This window comes from Hyperoodon ampullatus (genome assembly GCF_949752795.1).
Source record: "Hyperoodon ampullatus genome assembly, chromosome: 2".
NCBI lineage: Eukaryota > Metazoa > Chordata > Mammalia > Artiodactyla > Ziphiidae > Hyperoodon > Hyperoodon ampullatus.
This window is the reverse complement of record NC_136915.1, coordinates 117,013,299-117,029,336: the sequence shown is the minus strand read 5'-3', so window position 1 is coordinate 117,029,336 and position 16,038 is coordinate 117,013,299. Positions and strand designations below refer to the sequence as shown.

The window sequence follows — 16,038 nt, the reverse complement described above, 5'->3', positions numbered from 1 at the left end:
TGAACTACTGTACATTTTAAATTGTGTAATATAATTCCCTATGGTGGAAATATGAAATCATTACCCCTCTTTTAGATGTATATTAAAATAGCAATCAGATTAGGAAAACAGCTTGCCACAGCCTACTCAAAGAGATTAAATTCAAACTTAGATTTTCTAAATCCAAGTCCAGTGCTCCTCTTATCAACACAGGAGTGAATACAGGAATGACATGTATAAAATTTTTGTTGCTATTTGTATGAAGCCAACATACATGTGCACTGCTTACCTTCTGGCCATCTCTTCAGACAATGGACTATATGTAGTTCCCTGGAGTTCCCAAGGACATAAATTTTAGTATAATTAGAATCTAGTAATAAAAATTTGATTTGCTCAGTGGTAAAGATGTGTTTCTTTTATTATTGAAAAGTATTAACCAGGGGAAAAAACCCTACTTTCAGGAAAAGAAAACCACAAAAACTAATGAATCTAAGAGGATGAATCTAAAGAAGGATCAGAATAAGCTTCCAGGATTGATAGTAACCAGCACACAGTCAACTGAGAGCCTTCCCCAGACTCCTCAAATGCTTCCACCAAACCCATCCAGCAGTTCCTCAACCAAGGTACCATTTTCCTGTTCCTAATACGTTCACCACCCTACATCATATTATAAGGATCCTCATGACCTTGAAAGAGTTTCTCAGTAATCCCTTACGATATAAAATTTCCTTAAATAATAAAAGCACCCATTAATTTATCAAATGCAGATATTGAGACCTCAATGTATTCTAAGTCTTGTGGCTTTTGGCAAGGTATGAATTTATGAAATAATTCCTGACCTCAAGAATGTAACTGTCTTATGTTTGGTCCTGAAATAGGGAATGGGAGTGGCCAGACAATTAGACATGACTATAAGTGTATGTTTCTCCCCTACATTTCAGTCTCCTTTCACCCCTTTCCCCTTAACCACGGGTCTAAACTAGTTCTCAGCATTATATGCTCTTTCCCATGTCAGGTGTTTGCACATAGGCTCTTTCCTTGATTGGGAATCCATTATCCCTTCTTGGAAGTCTCTTCTCTGGCTCAAATGCATTCAACCTTCAGGTACCAACCCGAATTCCTTCCCCAGGGAAGTCCTCACTGAAACAACCCCTTTCAAGAAAGGATCAGATACTCTTATTGTTTGCCTTCACAGGACACTTTACTATTCTTTTATAGTAATATCACAGCTGTGATAACTCTACATTTTTCTTTTCTTCTAGACAAGGGGCTCAGATTATTGGTAACCTGTCCCAGAGGAAGACAAGACAGGGGTGGGAAAGTGATTTCACACCTGTAGACATTGACTCCTATTCCAATCTTCTTTTTGTTTTGCCCTGTGGTTATGCAACCCAGCACTATGGAGCCTGTATTTGAGACGAATGGGCACTAAAAGATGGCCCCAAGACAACATGAGGAGTAGGCAAGAGCAGGATTTAAACCACTATTCTCTAACATAGTTTCTCACCTAAGACCCAAGCTGCCCTCTGACTCAGGCTGCATCCCCCCCCACCCTACCCCCCACACACATGACTCTTGAAGACAGACCTCCCATATAAAGGGACTCTCTATTTTGGGTGTTGTTTCCTTGTTGTCGTTTTTCTTTTTAGTTCCAAGAGTCCATATTTCATCCAGTAATCTTTCCCAAAATGTCAGTAAGTTTCTAGGAGCCTGAAGAGCAGATATCAGAAACCCACTTGTGTATTTTCTTGATCAGAAAGTCATAGTTAATAAACATCCTTAAATGCAGCCAATTTTGGACTGAGATTTGCTTCCCTTATAACCAGGGAAGTTTACCTTCCTGCTTTGGCCAGTTTGCATCAGATGTAGGACCTGGATTCCATTCCAAACCAATGAAATTTCACTTGAGCTTTTAATATTTGGAGAGTGAAATTTGTAATCCTAGTTGAGATAGGAGAAGGATAGGTAATACAGGTATCTGTATATGTGCTATTATTTCAGAAAAAAATTGAAAACTTAAGACTCTACATTAAAAAAAAGAAAAGAAATGATGTTGTGTTCTATGTGATTTTGAAAATCATTATCAAGAACTAAGGAAAAAATCTTTTTTTCTCGAGAAAAAAAATGACATAGCCACCAAAATTAATGACTTAAAAAGGAAGATCGTATCTCAGAAACAGAGTCAGCTTCCAGGAACTTCAGCAAGCAGCACATGCCCAACTGGGAGCAGTTGTCCAGTGAAGTCCATACCTCCACCAACACCATCCAGCAGTTTCTCAATCAAGGTACCTGCTTCCTGTTTCCATTCCTTGTACCTCCTACAACATAAGTACAAGAATTATCATAATCTCACTTCCCACAATTTACCATTTACTTATTTAATATAATCACTCATTCATTTTTTCGTGTATGTTTTGTGATCCCACTCTATTCTAACTCCTTGGCTATTTACAAAGCATGTATTTATGAAATAATCTCTAATTTTGAGAGGGTTACACTCTTGTGTTGAATAGAAAGAGGAGGGGAAGGTGACCAGACAAGTCAAGATTAATGTGTGTTCACCCTTACATTCCACTTTCCTTGGCCCTACTCCCCTTTGTTCACTGACCACATGATAGGGTTTATTTTCAAAGTTCTGTGCTCCTTCCCATGTCAGATGTTTTGACACGGACTGCTTTCTTTGTTTGGAATCACTTGTCCTGATTCACCACTGGTTCAGGTGTCTTCACCTTTCAGGTGCAAACCTGAATCTCTTCCTCATACAAGTCCTCACTGATACCCCCCTCCCAGAATACATTAGGTATTCCTCTTTTTTAAAAAAATAAGTTTATTTATTTATCTACATTTTATTTTTGGCTGCGTTGGGTCTTTGTTGCGGTTAGTGGGGGCTACTCTTCATTGTGGTGTGTGGGCTTCTTATTGCGGTGGCTTCTCTTGTTGCAGAGCACGGGCTCTAGGTGTGCAGACTTCAGTAGTTGTGACTCGCGGGCTCAGTAGTTGCAGCTCACAGGCTCTACAGCGCAGGCTCAGTAGTTGTGGTGCATGGACTTAGTTGCTCTGTGGCATGTGGGATCTTCCTGGACCAAGGCTTGAACCCATGTCCCCTGCATTGACAGGCAGATTCTTAATGGCCGTGCCACCAGGGAAGTCCTAGGTATTCCTTTTGTTTGCTTTCAAAGATCACTTTCCTTTTCCTGTTTAGCACTTATAGCAACTGTAATAAATGTACATTTTTCTTTGTTACTATACTATAACATCAGTTATAAGGTGCCTGTCAACTGAAGAAAAATGCACAACCTAAAAGTTGAGAGTTATGTTTTATTCGGCAGACAACATGAGGACTTAAGCAGGGGACACAGAATCTCAGATAGGCCTGACAGACTGCTCTGAAGAAGCAAGGGGGGAGCCAGGATGTATAGGAGGTTTTTCAACAAAGACCAGGTAGTTGGAACATCAAAAGATTACTGTTAATAAAGACAGCCAGATATCTCAAGTTAAGGAATTTGGCACTTTTCTATGTATAGGAAGATGCAAGAGTCTGAACTCACTGAAATCATTCCTTTGCTATGAACCTCAGCTATCTGGGGCCAGTCTCCTGTGCTTTCTCATGCTGAGTTTCCTCAAGGTGCACCATCAGGGTTGGCTGCAGCAGTTGACTGCTAGATGGCATCCTGTTTCTATCCTGAGTTCCCTCAGGGCTTACCATCGGGGCAGCTGTAATGTGATGGCTTGATGGCTGCAGCATCCTTCATTTACTGATGTGGCAGGCCATAGTTTTCATTCACAGTGCCCTCTCCCAGCAAATACCAGATGAGAATGGAAAAGTGAGTACACACACGTGTGTATCAGCTCCTATCCTAGCCTGCCTTTGTTCTGCCCTGATATGATCCCTGTGCTTATCATCACACTGGGATACAATGCCTATTTCTGCAGCAAATAAGCAAGTGACTGAGGAATAGGCAAAATTAGTATTTAAATCACTATTCTCTAAAATAGTTTGTCACCCAAGTTCCAAGCTGCTGAGGCTGAAGCCCTCTATGCAAATCCATGCATACCAGTTGAAGACAGATTTCTTCTGATAAGATTTTTCAAATTTTGTTATTGTTTTTATTACTGTTACCTCCAATAATTAATAATTCCTCACATAGTCTCTCTTTGTTTTATTTATGGGATGGAGCTAGTAATCTGTGCCTGTTTGCCTCTAGGTCCAGCTGGCCTTGGTCTAGTCATTGAAACCTCAGGCTCACTGTCTCTCTGCTACGACAATGACTTACGTGGACATCCCTAGACAACCTTATTTTTCTTTTTTTTTAACGTCTTTATTGGAGTGTAATTGCTTTACAATGTGTGTTAGTTTCTGCTGTGTAATAAAGTGAATCAGCTATACGTATACATATATCTCCATATCCCCTCCCTTTTGCAAGACAACCCTATTTTTCTATGCATACAGGCTTAGAATTGACACTTTCTAAGGTCCCATCTGCCTAAACTTGTGACATAGTCATTTCTACTTTCATAAGAATCATTCTGCTGCTCCTAAAACTCCTTGGAGCACAGGAATCCCAGGGAGGCTCATCTGTCCTTTTGGCCTCATACACCTAAACACACCATTCAGTCATTTCTTCTTTGGGGTCCAGCCACCTCTGTAGGAGACCTGGCACAAAGAGGATCTGACCCATTCTGTCTTTGATTCATCAGGGGAAAGAGCAGGAAAGCCTTGCTCTTCTTCATCATGGAGTCTCCCAACTATTTTCTTTGTAATATAGGCTCTGTTTGGGATTCAAAGACAAAAGCAGACCAATATTTTATTTGATTCCTGCTGCTATGTCTCCCAAGTAGCAAACAGCACACATTGGCATGATTCAAGAACAGGGTAGAGTGGTGAAGGAAATAAGCCAAGGGAAAAAATTCAATTACTATTTTTAAATATTATCCAGCCATATAGTATGTTTTAGGGACCTAAATCCTACTGTTATGATGGAAGTTTTTGGTTTAACCAATTGTAAAAAATGAACAAGATGCTCTTGTCAATGAAATTAAATTACTAAATGTAGCAGAAGTGAATAGAGAAGCTTCTTTAATAAAGTACTTCCCATACCTCCTCTATATTGGGTTTCCATCAAGAAGGCCAACATTAAGCATGAAACATCTGTGGATCAGAGCAAAAATAGAAAGCCCTGTGTCTACTGTAAAATAATAATGTAGTGATATTTCTAGGTAATGAGCATTTAATGGTGCTAGACTCTAAAACCTGTGTTCTTTGTGTACATTATCTCATTTGTTCTTTATAACGTCACACGAGGATGCTATTGTTAATCCCATTTTACATATGAGAAAACTGAAGTTCTTAGAGGTTAGAAATCTTCTCCAAGGTCATGCAGAAAGTGAATGTTAGAGCCAGGATTCAAATGTAGCCTAATTGAATTCTAAAACTTGAGCATTTAATTTCATATATTGTAGCATAGATGCTATAATATCTGACATTTATTTGTAAAAATTTATGTCAGATAGTGTTATATCTCAGATTTGTTTCCATTGCCCAGGCTCTTAAGCCTTCTAATGAGGAATGAAGCGACAAGGAAGGTCAGAGGGTATTCTAATCAAGTAGCTGCATGCCAGAGACAGGCATTTTAAGCAGCTCCCTCATCTACAATTTTATCAACAACTGATACTTTATGGATTGGTTAAATGAATGCTAGAAGTGGTAAGAACTGTGGCAATTCTATACTTCAGAATGTTAGAAATGGTCTTTCATCAGTGAAACCAAAGATAGTCAAAATAAATGATTTTACAGACACTTCCTGCCCTGGCTTAAACAATTATAAAAATCTATGTAACTGAGAATGCCCTGGGTGAAATTGTGAATGAGTCTGTTTATTGCTGAGAACTACGAAAGATTTGGTTGCTTGATAGAGACTATAGCAGAATCCTGCCTCTGGAATTATGAATTTGAGACAATGTCTCTGGCATGCTGATAAACAAAGCATTCAAATGGATGCAGACCTGGGTTTCCTGGATTTGAAGAGTAGATGATAGACACCAATTTGTTTATTTGGTAAATATATAAGGTAATGAAGACTTAGTTAATAAAATGTCCATAAGTACAGCCAACATTGTTCAGAGATGTGCTTCCATTATAACCTGGTAGAGTTTTCTACTAATAAATTACTCCAAGTGTTGTCTTGGTGAAGTTGATACAGGCCAGTTTGCAGCAGAGGTAGAGCCAGAATTCCAAAACAGACCGATGAAATTTTGATCACCTGAATTTTTAACATTTGCAGAGAGAAGTTTGCAATCCTGGTTGGACTCCAAGCTGGGGAGGTGTTGAGGGTATCTGAAGATATACTATTATTCCAGAGCAAATTGGCAGAGTGAAGATCCTGTGTTGTGTGTGTGTGCGAGAGACAGACAGACAGATAGAGACAGAGAGAGATAGAGGGTAAGAGGGAAATGTTATGGTTCATCTGATATTGAAAACCATTAACCAGGAAGAAGAAAATACATATTTTTGGATTCAAAAAATAGAAGACACAACCAATAAAACACTTGACTCTGAGAAAAGGAAATTATGCCTGGAGCAGAGTCAGCTTCCACAATGTGCAAACCCCAGCATAATCCCAAATGAGGACTGCCTTCAGACTCTTCAGATGCTGCCACCAACCTCACCCAGCAGTTCCTCAACCAAGGTACCAGGCTCCTGTTTTCAGTATTTTCCCTCCCTACAACATAATGACAGCGTTCTCTAGAACCATAAAGGAACTTCACACTAATCCCCTATGACATACAATTCTTTATTAATTAGATCACACGTATTGTTATTGAGTGTGTATTTTGAGATCCTACCTACATTCAAATTCGGACTCTTATTATGCTGCCCTTTGCATTAGGATATTCTATGACCTAGTGTGCACATAAATCATTCCTCTTCAGTCATGGGTATAACTAGTAATTTGTTTGTTTAATTTTATTTCTGTGTTTCTCTCAATATACCATGAGTGAGAGAGCTTAGGGTGCAATAAGGTGGAGAAATACAGAAACAAACAAAGCACTATCACCAATTCTTTCTTTTTTTTTAAAATTATGGAAGTAATATCATCTGAGAAATTTAGGAAAGGCAGATACATAGACAAAAATAGTTAATTTTAACTATCTGAAATCTCCCTTCTATCAAATGCCATATTTTGGTAAACAGTCTTTCTGATTTTACCTTTTGTTATATATATACAAAGAATATCAATTTGTCCCAGCTTGATCACATTACACATATTTTTCTATAATTCAATTTTTTTCTTTCACCTGCTATATCTTGAAGTGCTACTTAATTCAATAAGTAGAGATTTAAATTATTACTTTAACATAAGAGAATAACTGTATTTTTTAAATTTTATAAATTTAAAAATAATCCTTTACTATTTGACTTTTGGCTATTTCCAGTATTCTCTATACACACAATGAAGTTAATAAGAACATGTGTCCATCAGGTCTTCTTTCATGACCCTGAGTATAGATACATAATTTCTTCCTTAAGTCCTGTGCACTTCTTGTCAAGGTGCTGCTGTTGTTACTAGTATGAGATTTGTTGTTACTGATTAACTTGGCCTGGGAATGAACATTCAGATATAGGAAGAATTGGCCACAGTGATGAGAAATCAGAGTTAAGCCCCATGACCTCCAGGCTGTGGCCTGTATAATGGTACAAGTCAGATGACATGGAGCACTGCTGGTCTGTGGAGGCAGCTGACCTGTCTCCATGAACTGGTCCCTAAAACTCCCATGGCCCCCCCTTGCCTTCACACTTCTTACAGATCAGTAGCCTCCCCTCCAATTCAAACTGCTCTCCTGAAACTCAGAAATGGTGCAGGCACTGGGTAGACAGGGCCATAGAAAAGTCCCCTGACATCTGACTTCTCCTTTGGCATTCTTCTCCTAAGGGTCCTGCCATTATTCTAACAGGGATGTGTAGAGGAGGAAAAGCAATTTCCCATCTACCCTTCTGAGTTCTTGGCTGAGACCCCTGTATTAAAGCAAAGACTGTCAAGAAAAAACTAGCAGAAGTTTATTAACAGGTATACCTCGTCTATACAGAGAAGAGACCCAGGAAGAATGAGTAACTCCCTGAGGTGGCCTAAGCCACCAGCTTAAATACCATCTTTAGTGAAGACAGAAGAAAGGAAAGTGTGGGGAGGCCAGTTATGTGGAGGTTACCAGGAAAAGCAGGAAAAACAAAGGTGATGTTTGTTATGCAAACTTAAGTCAGTTTCTCCTCTGGTGATAGTATTCTCGAGATTTAGAGTCTTCCTTCTCTTCCTAGTACACAGGGGCAGACACCCTTAGAAATGGAGATTTAATTTATAAATACACATTTCCCTTACAAAAGGGCAACTTTCTTTCCGGTTTTAGAGCTTCCTCTATGTATGTTGTTTTTCAAAATAATCAGCTTAAGATAATCCTGTGCCAAAGAAACATATTTTGGGGTGGCTGATTCTGCTATTCTTCAAAACATCCTTTATCCAGGACATTTCCAAATTCAGGAAGTTCATGGGATTTTTTCCAGTGACTGTCTACTAACCCTTTTTCAACATAACACTGCTTTCCTGAAAAGGGACTTTCTAATTTGGGTCTTTAAATTGCCACATCTACTGGGATGAGGTCAATGGATTCTGACTGGAGCCATTCCCTACTCTCAGTGCTATCAAGGGCAATTTATTTTCATCCAAATTTGTATCTTATCTTGGGCACTGAAATGAGTTGATGGGATAATTTAAGATGATTTTTTCATCCTCATCTCTACTAGAAATCACTACACAACAGCATTGCTATTTCCCACTGCCTCTCTACTCTACATAGCTCTTCCTGGGAGAAATAGTTCTTTCCTTGAGTTAATACCCTTTAAAGATAAGTATTCTTCCTACCACACTCGTAAAACAATGAAAAAGAGAAAAATCACTGTTTAAATTGTCTCCATACATTCCATTAGATTATATATACCATGTCAGTGATCTTTGTCTAGGTTCTTTTTTTGTTTTGTTTTTTTTCCCAACTCCACCTAATTATGTTCTTTGTTGAGGTCAACATTTAGCCGTAGATGATTCTCATTAGAGAGTGAATCCTTTTCTTAATTGTGCCTGTTTTTGGTGTATACTTCTATGTAGAAACCAAGATTGAAGGCTGTACCTAAAGAAGCTTCCAGAGAGGAGGGCTTCCAGAGGGGGCCCAAAGAAGTGATGGTGCTGAAAGCAACGGAACCATTTACATATGATTTCAGAGAAGGCGAGAGGAAGATGTTTCATGCCACAGTGGCTACTGAGAGCCAGTTCTTCCAAGTGAAGGTTTATCACGTTGACCTGAAGGAGAAGTTCATCCCAAAGAAAATCATTGCCATATCAGATTATTTTGGCCGCAATGGGTTCCTGGAGGTGTTCAATGCCTCATCCGTGTCTGATGTTAACCCTGAACGAAAGATGGAGATCTCTAAAAGCCTGATTCAAAATGCAAATGCAACTCCTAAAATCAGTCATCTTTACTCACAAGCTCTAGGAACATTTGTGAATGGGGTGTTTCTGGTGCATAAGGTAAGCCCACACCATTGTTTTGCAATATTTCTTCTGCAAGCCCGGAACATAAAAGTCTTAGCTGCTGAATGAATTTGGTTAACTTCATAAACACAGAAACTCAAAGCCCCCCTGACCAGGGATAGCTGGGTGCTGTCTTCCCACTTCAGAATATAACATAGACAATCTCTTAACATTCTTCTTCCCAAGGTAACAGCATGCAAGTCCTTCAGAAATCATGGCATTTTAACAGCTGTGCTAATCCATTCATAGCCACCTGAGCCAGTAAAGGGCAGAGTTTATATCTCTCTCTATATATAGATATGTACAAATCTATATCCATCTATATATGTTTAGATATATAGATATATAGAGAGAGGTGGGGGGTGGGGAGAGAGAACTCTCCTTCTGGTTTTGTTTCTTTGAGTTCTGCCTCACCTGTTTCAGTGACAGCTTAACTTAATTGTGAATAAAGAATTGCCCTTCCAAGCTTGCATTTCAACTGTGACAACCAGAGTCAGAAATCAATAGACTACTTTGCCCTAGAATCAGCTCTTATCCACGGTTAGCTAAGATTCTGATCATTTGACCTCTAAAGTGCTCTCACTTCTTCACATTCATTCATCAAAAATTGTTGAGCAAAAAACCTTGGCATTAACTAATAAGAGAAATATGGATGTTGAAAACACTAGAAAAATCAAGTCGTTTCATTCCACAATATATTAATATAGGCAATAAAATGCAGAATTTTGCTGAATTCTTAGAATTAGGGTATGTATTTCAGTCCCAACACATCATAGAAATACTAAGGTTAGCTGAACTAACCGTTATGTGAAGTATTGTTTCATATTCCATTATATATGTCTTCTAGGGTGGCTCTTTACCTATCCCCCTGTTGTTTTCCATACACTGTTTAAGTGACTGTGCACACATGTGCATTTGTAGAATTAATGAGTAAAGTAAGTGATATAGAAATTAGAACAATGGAAGTAGATGATCTAGATTCAAGGTTGGGCAGATTAGGGAAGAATGAATAAATAGAGAAGATAGAGGAAAGAATTACATATTGAAATAATAATCTGCTTAAGGGGGATTTGCAACCATCTTTTTGAGACTCATAATAAGACATGAATGGCCTTTGTTCTCAGGGAGATCCAAAGAAACCTGTGAAGCTTATCAGTCCACACTATATCCAAGTTTCTTAAGAAATCTCAGCTATTCTGAGATGGGAGCAGGAAAAATTAGGAAAGTAATCCAGTTTTCTAGAAGAACCCAGCACACAAAGACTTAAAGGAAGGAAAGATAGAAAGAGAATTTAAATGGGAGGATAAACTGAACAAGATATCTTACACTATTTGGTACCTGTAATTCTGGACCTCCAGCTCATATTAACTGGTCTGAGACAACAGTTTCCACTAACACCCTATATTTTTCAAAGTTGTGGAAATTCCTGATCCAGTTCTCAGAAGATGGATGCTAATTTTCTTTTGCAGAAATTGGTATGTAATGAATGCATATATTATGAAATACAAGATAATACAGGAGTGATGGAAGTCCTGGTTTATGGACAACGACTGACCAGAATCAGCTGTGAGAAAGGCGATAGACTTGGACTCATCTGCTTTGAATTGGCATTAAGTGGGGATAAGAGGCAGCTGAGATCCATAATTCACAGTTTCATCAAGGTGAGATCTTCTGGGGGGTCATTATTGTTCCAAAGCAGAAGTCTTTACAAAAATTAGACTGCTGTTACTACGGAGAGTCCAGCAGATGGAACAAGAACTAATTTTTGCCATTTAGTGGGTGTAAAGTTTCTTTTCATTATTCTTTTTTTTAATGATATTTTTAAATTTATTTTTTTTGTATTGAAGTATAGTTAATTTACAATGTTTTCTTAGTTTCAAGTGTACAACAAAGGGGATCAGTTATACACACACACACACACACACACACACACACACACATATATATATATTCATTTTCAGATTCTTTTCCATTATAGGTTATTACAAAATATTGAGTATAGTTCTCTGTGCTATACAGTAGGTCCTCGTTTACCTATTTTATAGATAATAATGTGCATATGTTAATCCCAAACTCCTAATTTACTTCTGCTTCTCCCACTGCTATCCTCTTTGGTAACCATAAGTTTGTTTGCTATGTCTGTTAGTCTACTTCTGTTTTGTAAATAAGTTCATTTATATCATTATTTTAGATTCCACATATAAATAATAACATATGATAGTTGCCTTTCTCTGACTACATCACTTAGTATGATAATCTCTAGGTCCACCCATGTTGCTACAAATGGCATTATTTCATTCTTTTTATGGCTGTGTAGTATTCCGTTGTATATATGTACCACATCTTCTTTATCCATTCATTTGTTGATGGACATTTAGGTTGGTTCCGTGTACTGGCTATTGTAAGTAGTGCTGCAATGAACATTGTGGTACATGTCTCTTTTTGAATTATGGTTTTCTCAGGGCATATGCCCAGTAGTGGGATTGCTGGGTCATATGGTAACTCTCTTCTTAGCTTTTTAAGGAACCTCCATACTGTTCTCCATAGTGGCTGCACCAATTTACATTCCCAACAACAGTGTAAGGAAGGTTTCTTTTTCTCCACACCCTCTCCAGCATTTGTTACTTGTAACTTTTTTTTTCTTTACATTATCTCATTTAATCCACATAGTACCTTTTTTTAATATATTTTTATTGGAGTATAATTGCTTTACAATACTGTGTTCATTTCTATTGTATACCTAAGTGAATCAGTCATATGCATATATGTCCTTCCCTCTTGAGCCTCCCTCTCATCCACCCTATCCCACCCCTCTAGGTCATCATCCTCTTTTCCATAGTGGTTGTATCAATTTACATTCTCACCAACAGTGCAGCAAGGTTTCCTTTTCCCCACACCCTTTCCAGCATTTATTGTTTCTAGATTTTTTGATAATGGCCATTCTGACCGGTGTGAGGTGATACCTCATTGTAGTTTTGATTTGCATTTCTCTAATAATTAGTGATGTTGAGCATCTTTTCATGTGCCTCTTGGCCATCTGTATGTCTTACTTGGTGAAATGTCAATTTAGGTATTCTGCTCAATTTTTAATTAGATTTTTTTTGATATTGAGCTCCATGAGCTGCTTGCATATTTTGGAGATTAATCCTTTGTCTGTTGTTTCATTTACAAATATTTTCTCCCATTCTGAGGGTTGTCTTTTTGTCTTGTTTATGGTTTCCTTTGCTGTGCAGAAGGTTTTAAGTTTAATTAAGTCCCATTTGTCTTTTTTTGTTTTTTGTTTTCTATTATGCTAGGAGGTGGGACAAAAAAGATCTTGCTGTGGTTTATGTCAAAGGGTGTTTTTCCTATGTTTTCCTCTAAGAGTTTTATAGTGTCTGGTCTTACATTTATGTCTTTAATCCACTTGGAGTTTATTTTTGTGTATGGTGTTAGGTAGTGCTCTAATTTAATTCTTTTACATGTAGCTGTCCAGTTTTCCCAGCACCACTTATTGAAGAGGCTGTCTTTTCTCCATTGTATGTTCTTGTTTCCTTTGTTGTAAATTAGGTGACCATACGTGCGTGAGTTTATCTCTGGGAATTCTATCCTTACCATTGATCTATATATCTGTTTTTGTGTCAGTACCATACTATCTTGATTACTGCAGCTTTGTGGTATAGTTTGAAGTCGGGGAGCCTTATTCCTCCAACCCCATTTTTCTTTCTCAAGATTGCTTTGGCAACTCAGGGTCTTTTGTGTTGCTTACAACTTGTAAAACTTTTTGTTCTAATTCGGTGAAGAATGCCATTGGTAGTTTGATAGGGATTGCATTGAATCTGTAGATTACTTTTGATTCTTCCAGTCCAAGGACATGGTATATTTCTCCATCTGTTTATGTCATCTTTGATTTCTTTCTTCAGTGTTTTATAGTTTTCTGAGTACAAATCTTTCACCTCCTTAGGCAGGTTTATTCCTAGGTACTTTATTCTTTCTGTTGCAATTGTAAATGGGAGTGTTTCCTTAATTTCTCTTTCTGAATTTTCATTGTTGGTGTATAGGAATGCCAGAGATTTCTGTGCATTAATTTTGTATCCTGCAACCTTAGCAAATTCATTGATTAGTTCTATTAGTTTTCTGGTGGCATCTTTAGGATTTTTTATGTATAGTATCATGTCATCTGCAAACAGTGACAGTATTACTTCTTTTTTTCCAATTTGTATTCTTTTTCTTTCTTTTTCTTCTCTGATTGCCATGGCTAGGACTTCCAAAAATATGTTGAATAAGAGTGGCAAGAGTGGACATCCTTGTCTTGTTCCTGATCTTAGTGGAAATGCTTTCAGTTTTTCACCATTGAGTATGACGTTTGCTGTGGGTTTGTCATATATGGCCTTTATTATTTTGGGTAGGTTCCCTCTATACCCGTTTTCTGGAGAGTTTTTATCATAAATAGGTGTTGAGTTTTGTCAGAAGCTTTTCGGCATCTATTGAGATGTTCATATGGTTTTTATTCCTTAATTTGTTAATGTGGTGTATCACATTGATTGATTTGCATATATTAAAGAATCCTTGCATCCCTGGGATGAATCCCACTTGACTGTGGTGTATAATCCTTTTAATGGGTTGTTGTATTCTGTTTGCTAGTATTTTGTTCAGGATTTTTGCATCTACGTTCATCAGTGATATTGGTCTATAATTTTATTTTTTGGGGATATCTTTTTCTGGTTTTGGTATCAGGGTGATGGTGGCTTTCTAGAATGAATTTGGGAGTGTTTCTCCCTCTGCAATTTTTAGAAGCATTTGAGAAGGATCAGTGTTAGCTCTTCTCTAAATGTGTGATAGAATTCACCTGTAAAACCATCTGGTCTTGGACTTTCATCTTTTGGAAGATTTTTAATTATGATTACAATTTCATTACTTGTGATAAGTCTGTTTATATTTTCTAATTCTTCCTGGTTCAGTCTTGGAAAATTGTACCTTTCCAAGAATTTGTCCATTTCTTCCTGGCTGTCCATTTTATTGGCATAAAGTTGTTGGTAGTAGTCTCTTATATTACTTTGTATTTCTGCAGTGTCAGTTGTGATTTCTCCCTTTTCATTTCTAATTTTATTGATTTACATACTCTCCCTTTTTTTTTCTTGATGAGTCTGGCTAAGGGTTTATCAATTTCGTCTATCCTCTCAAAGAACCAAGTTTTAGTTTTATTGATCCTTGTTATTGTTTTCTTCATTTCTATTTCATTTATTTCTACTCTGATCTTTATGATTTCTTCTACTGACTTTGTGTTTTCTTTGTTCTTTCTCTAGTTGTTTTAAGTGTACAGTTAGATTGTGTATTTGAGATTTTTCTTGTTTCTTGAGGTGATATTGAATTGCTATAAACTTCCCTTTTAGAACTGCTTTTGCTGCATCCCATAGGTTTTGGGTCGATGTGTTTTCATTGTCATTTATTTCTATGTACTTTTTTATTTCTTCTTTGATTTCTTCAGTGGTGTCTTGGTTATTTAGTAGTGCACTGTTTAGCCTCCATGTGTTTGTGTTTTTTCAGGTTTTTTTCCTGTAATTGATTTCCAATCTCATAGTGTTTCATCAGAAAAGATGCTTGATATAATTTCAATTTTCTTAAATTTTACAAGGCTTGATTTGTGTCCAAAGATGTGATGTATCCTGGAGAATTTTCATGTGCACTTGAGAACAAAGTGTATTATGCCACTTTTGGGTGGAATGGTCTATAAATACCAATTAAATCTATCTGGTCTATTGTGTCATTTAAAGCTTGTGTTTCCTTATTTATTTTCTGTTTAGATGATATGTCCATTGGTGTAAGTGTGGTGTTAAAGTCCCCTACTATTATTGTGTTACTGTCGATTTCTCCTTTCATGGCTGTTAGCATTTGCCTTATATATTGAGGTGCTCCTATGTTGGGTGCATAAACATTTATAATTGTTATGTCTTCTTCTTGGATTGATCCTTTGATCATTATGTAGTGTCCTTCCTTATCTCATGTAACAGTCTTTATTTTAAAGTCTATTTTATCTGATATGAGTATTGCTACTCCAGCTTTCTTTTGATTTCCATTTTCATGGAATATCTTTTTCCATCCCTTCACTTTCAGTCTGTATGTGTCCCTAGGTCTTAAGTGGGTCTCTTGTAGACAGCATATATATGGGTCTTATTTTTGTATTCATTCAGCCAGTCTGTGTCTTTTGATTGGGGCATTTAATACATTTACATTGAAAGTTATTATTGATATGTATGCTTTTATTACCATTTTAAAAATTGTTTTGGCTTTGTTTTTTTGGGTCTTTTTCTTCTCTTGTTTTTCCCACTTAGAGAAGTTTCTTTAGCATTTGTTGTAAAGCTGGTTTGGTGGTGCTGAATTCTCTTAGCTTTTGCTTGTCTGAAAGCTTTTGATTTCTTGTTAAATCTGAATGTGATCCTTGCTGGGTAGAGTAATATTGGTTGTAGGTTTTTCTCTTTCATCACTTTAAGTATATCCTGCCACT

General features: G+C 37.3%; 1 protein-coding gene across 1 annotated transcript in view; it reads left to right on the top strand.

The window, feature by feature from the left end:
* Positions 1 to 16,038, top strand: part of LOC307068204 (interferon-activable protein 203-like) — a 60,683-nt gene that overhangs the window by 34,108 nt on the left and 10,537 nt on the right. The window contains exons 8-11 of the mRNA XM_079725951.1: positions 441 to 602; positions 2,097 to 2,264; positions 9,132 to 9,551; positions 11,024 to 11,215. Of these exons, the coding sequence (XP_079582077.1) occupies positions 441 to 602; positions 2,097 to 2,264; positions 9,132 to 9,551; positions 11,024 to 11,215 (942 nt within the window). The remainder of the gene's footprint in view (positions 1 to 440; positions 603 to 2,096; positions 2,265 to 9,131; positions 9,552 to 11,023; positions 11,216 to 16,038) is intronic.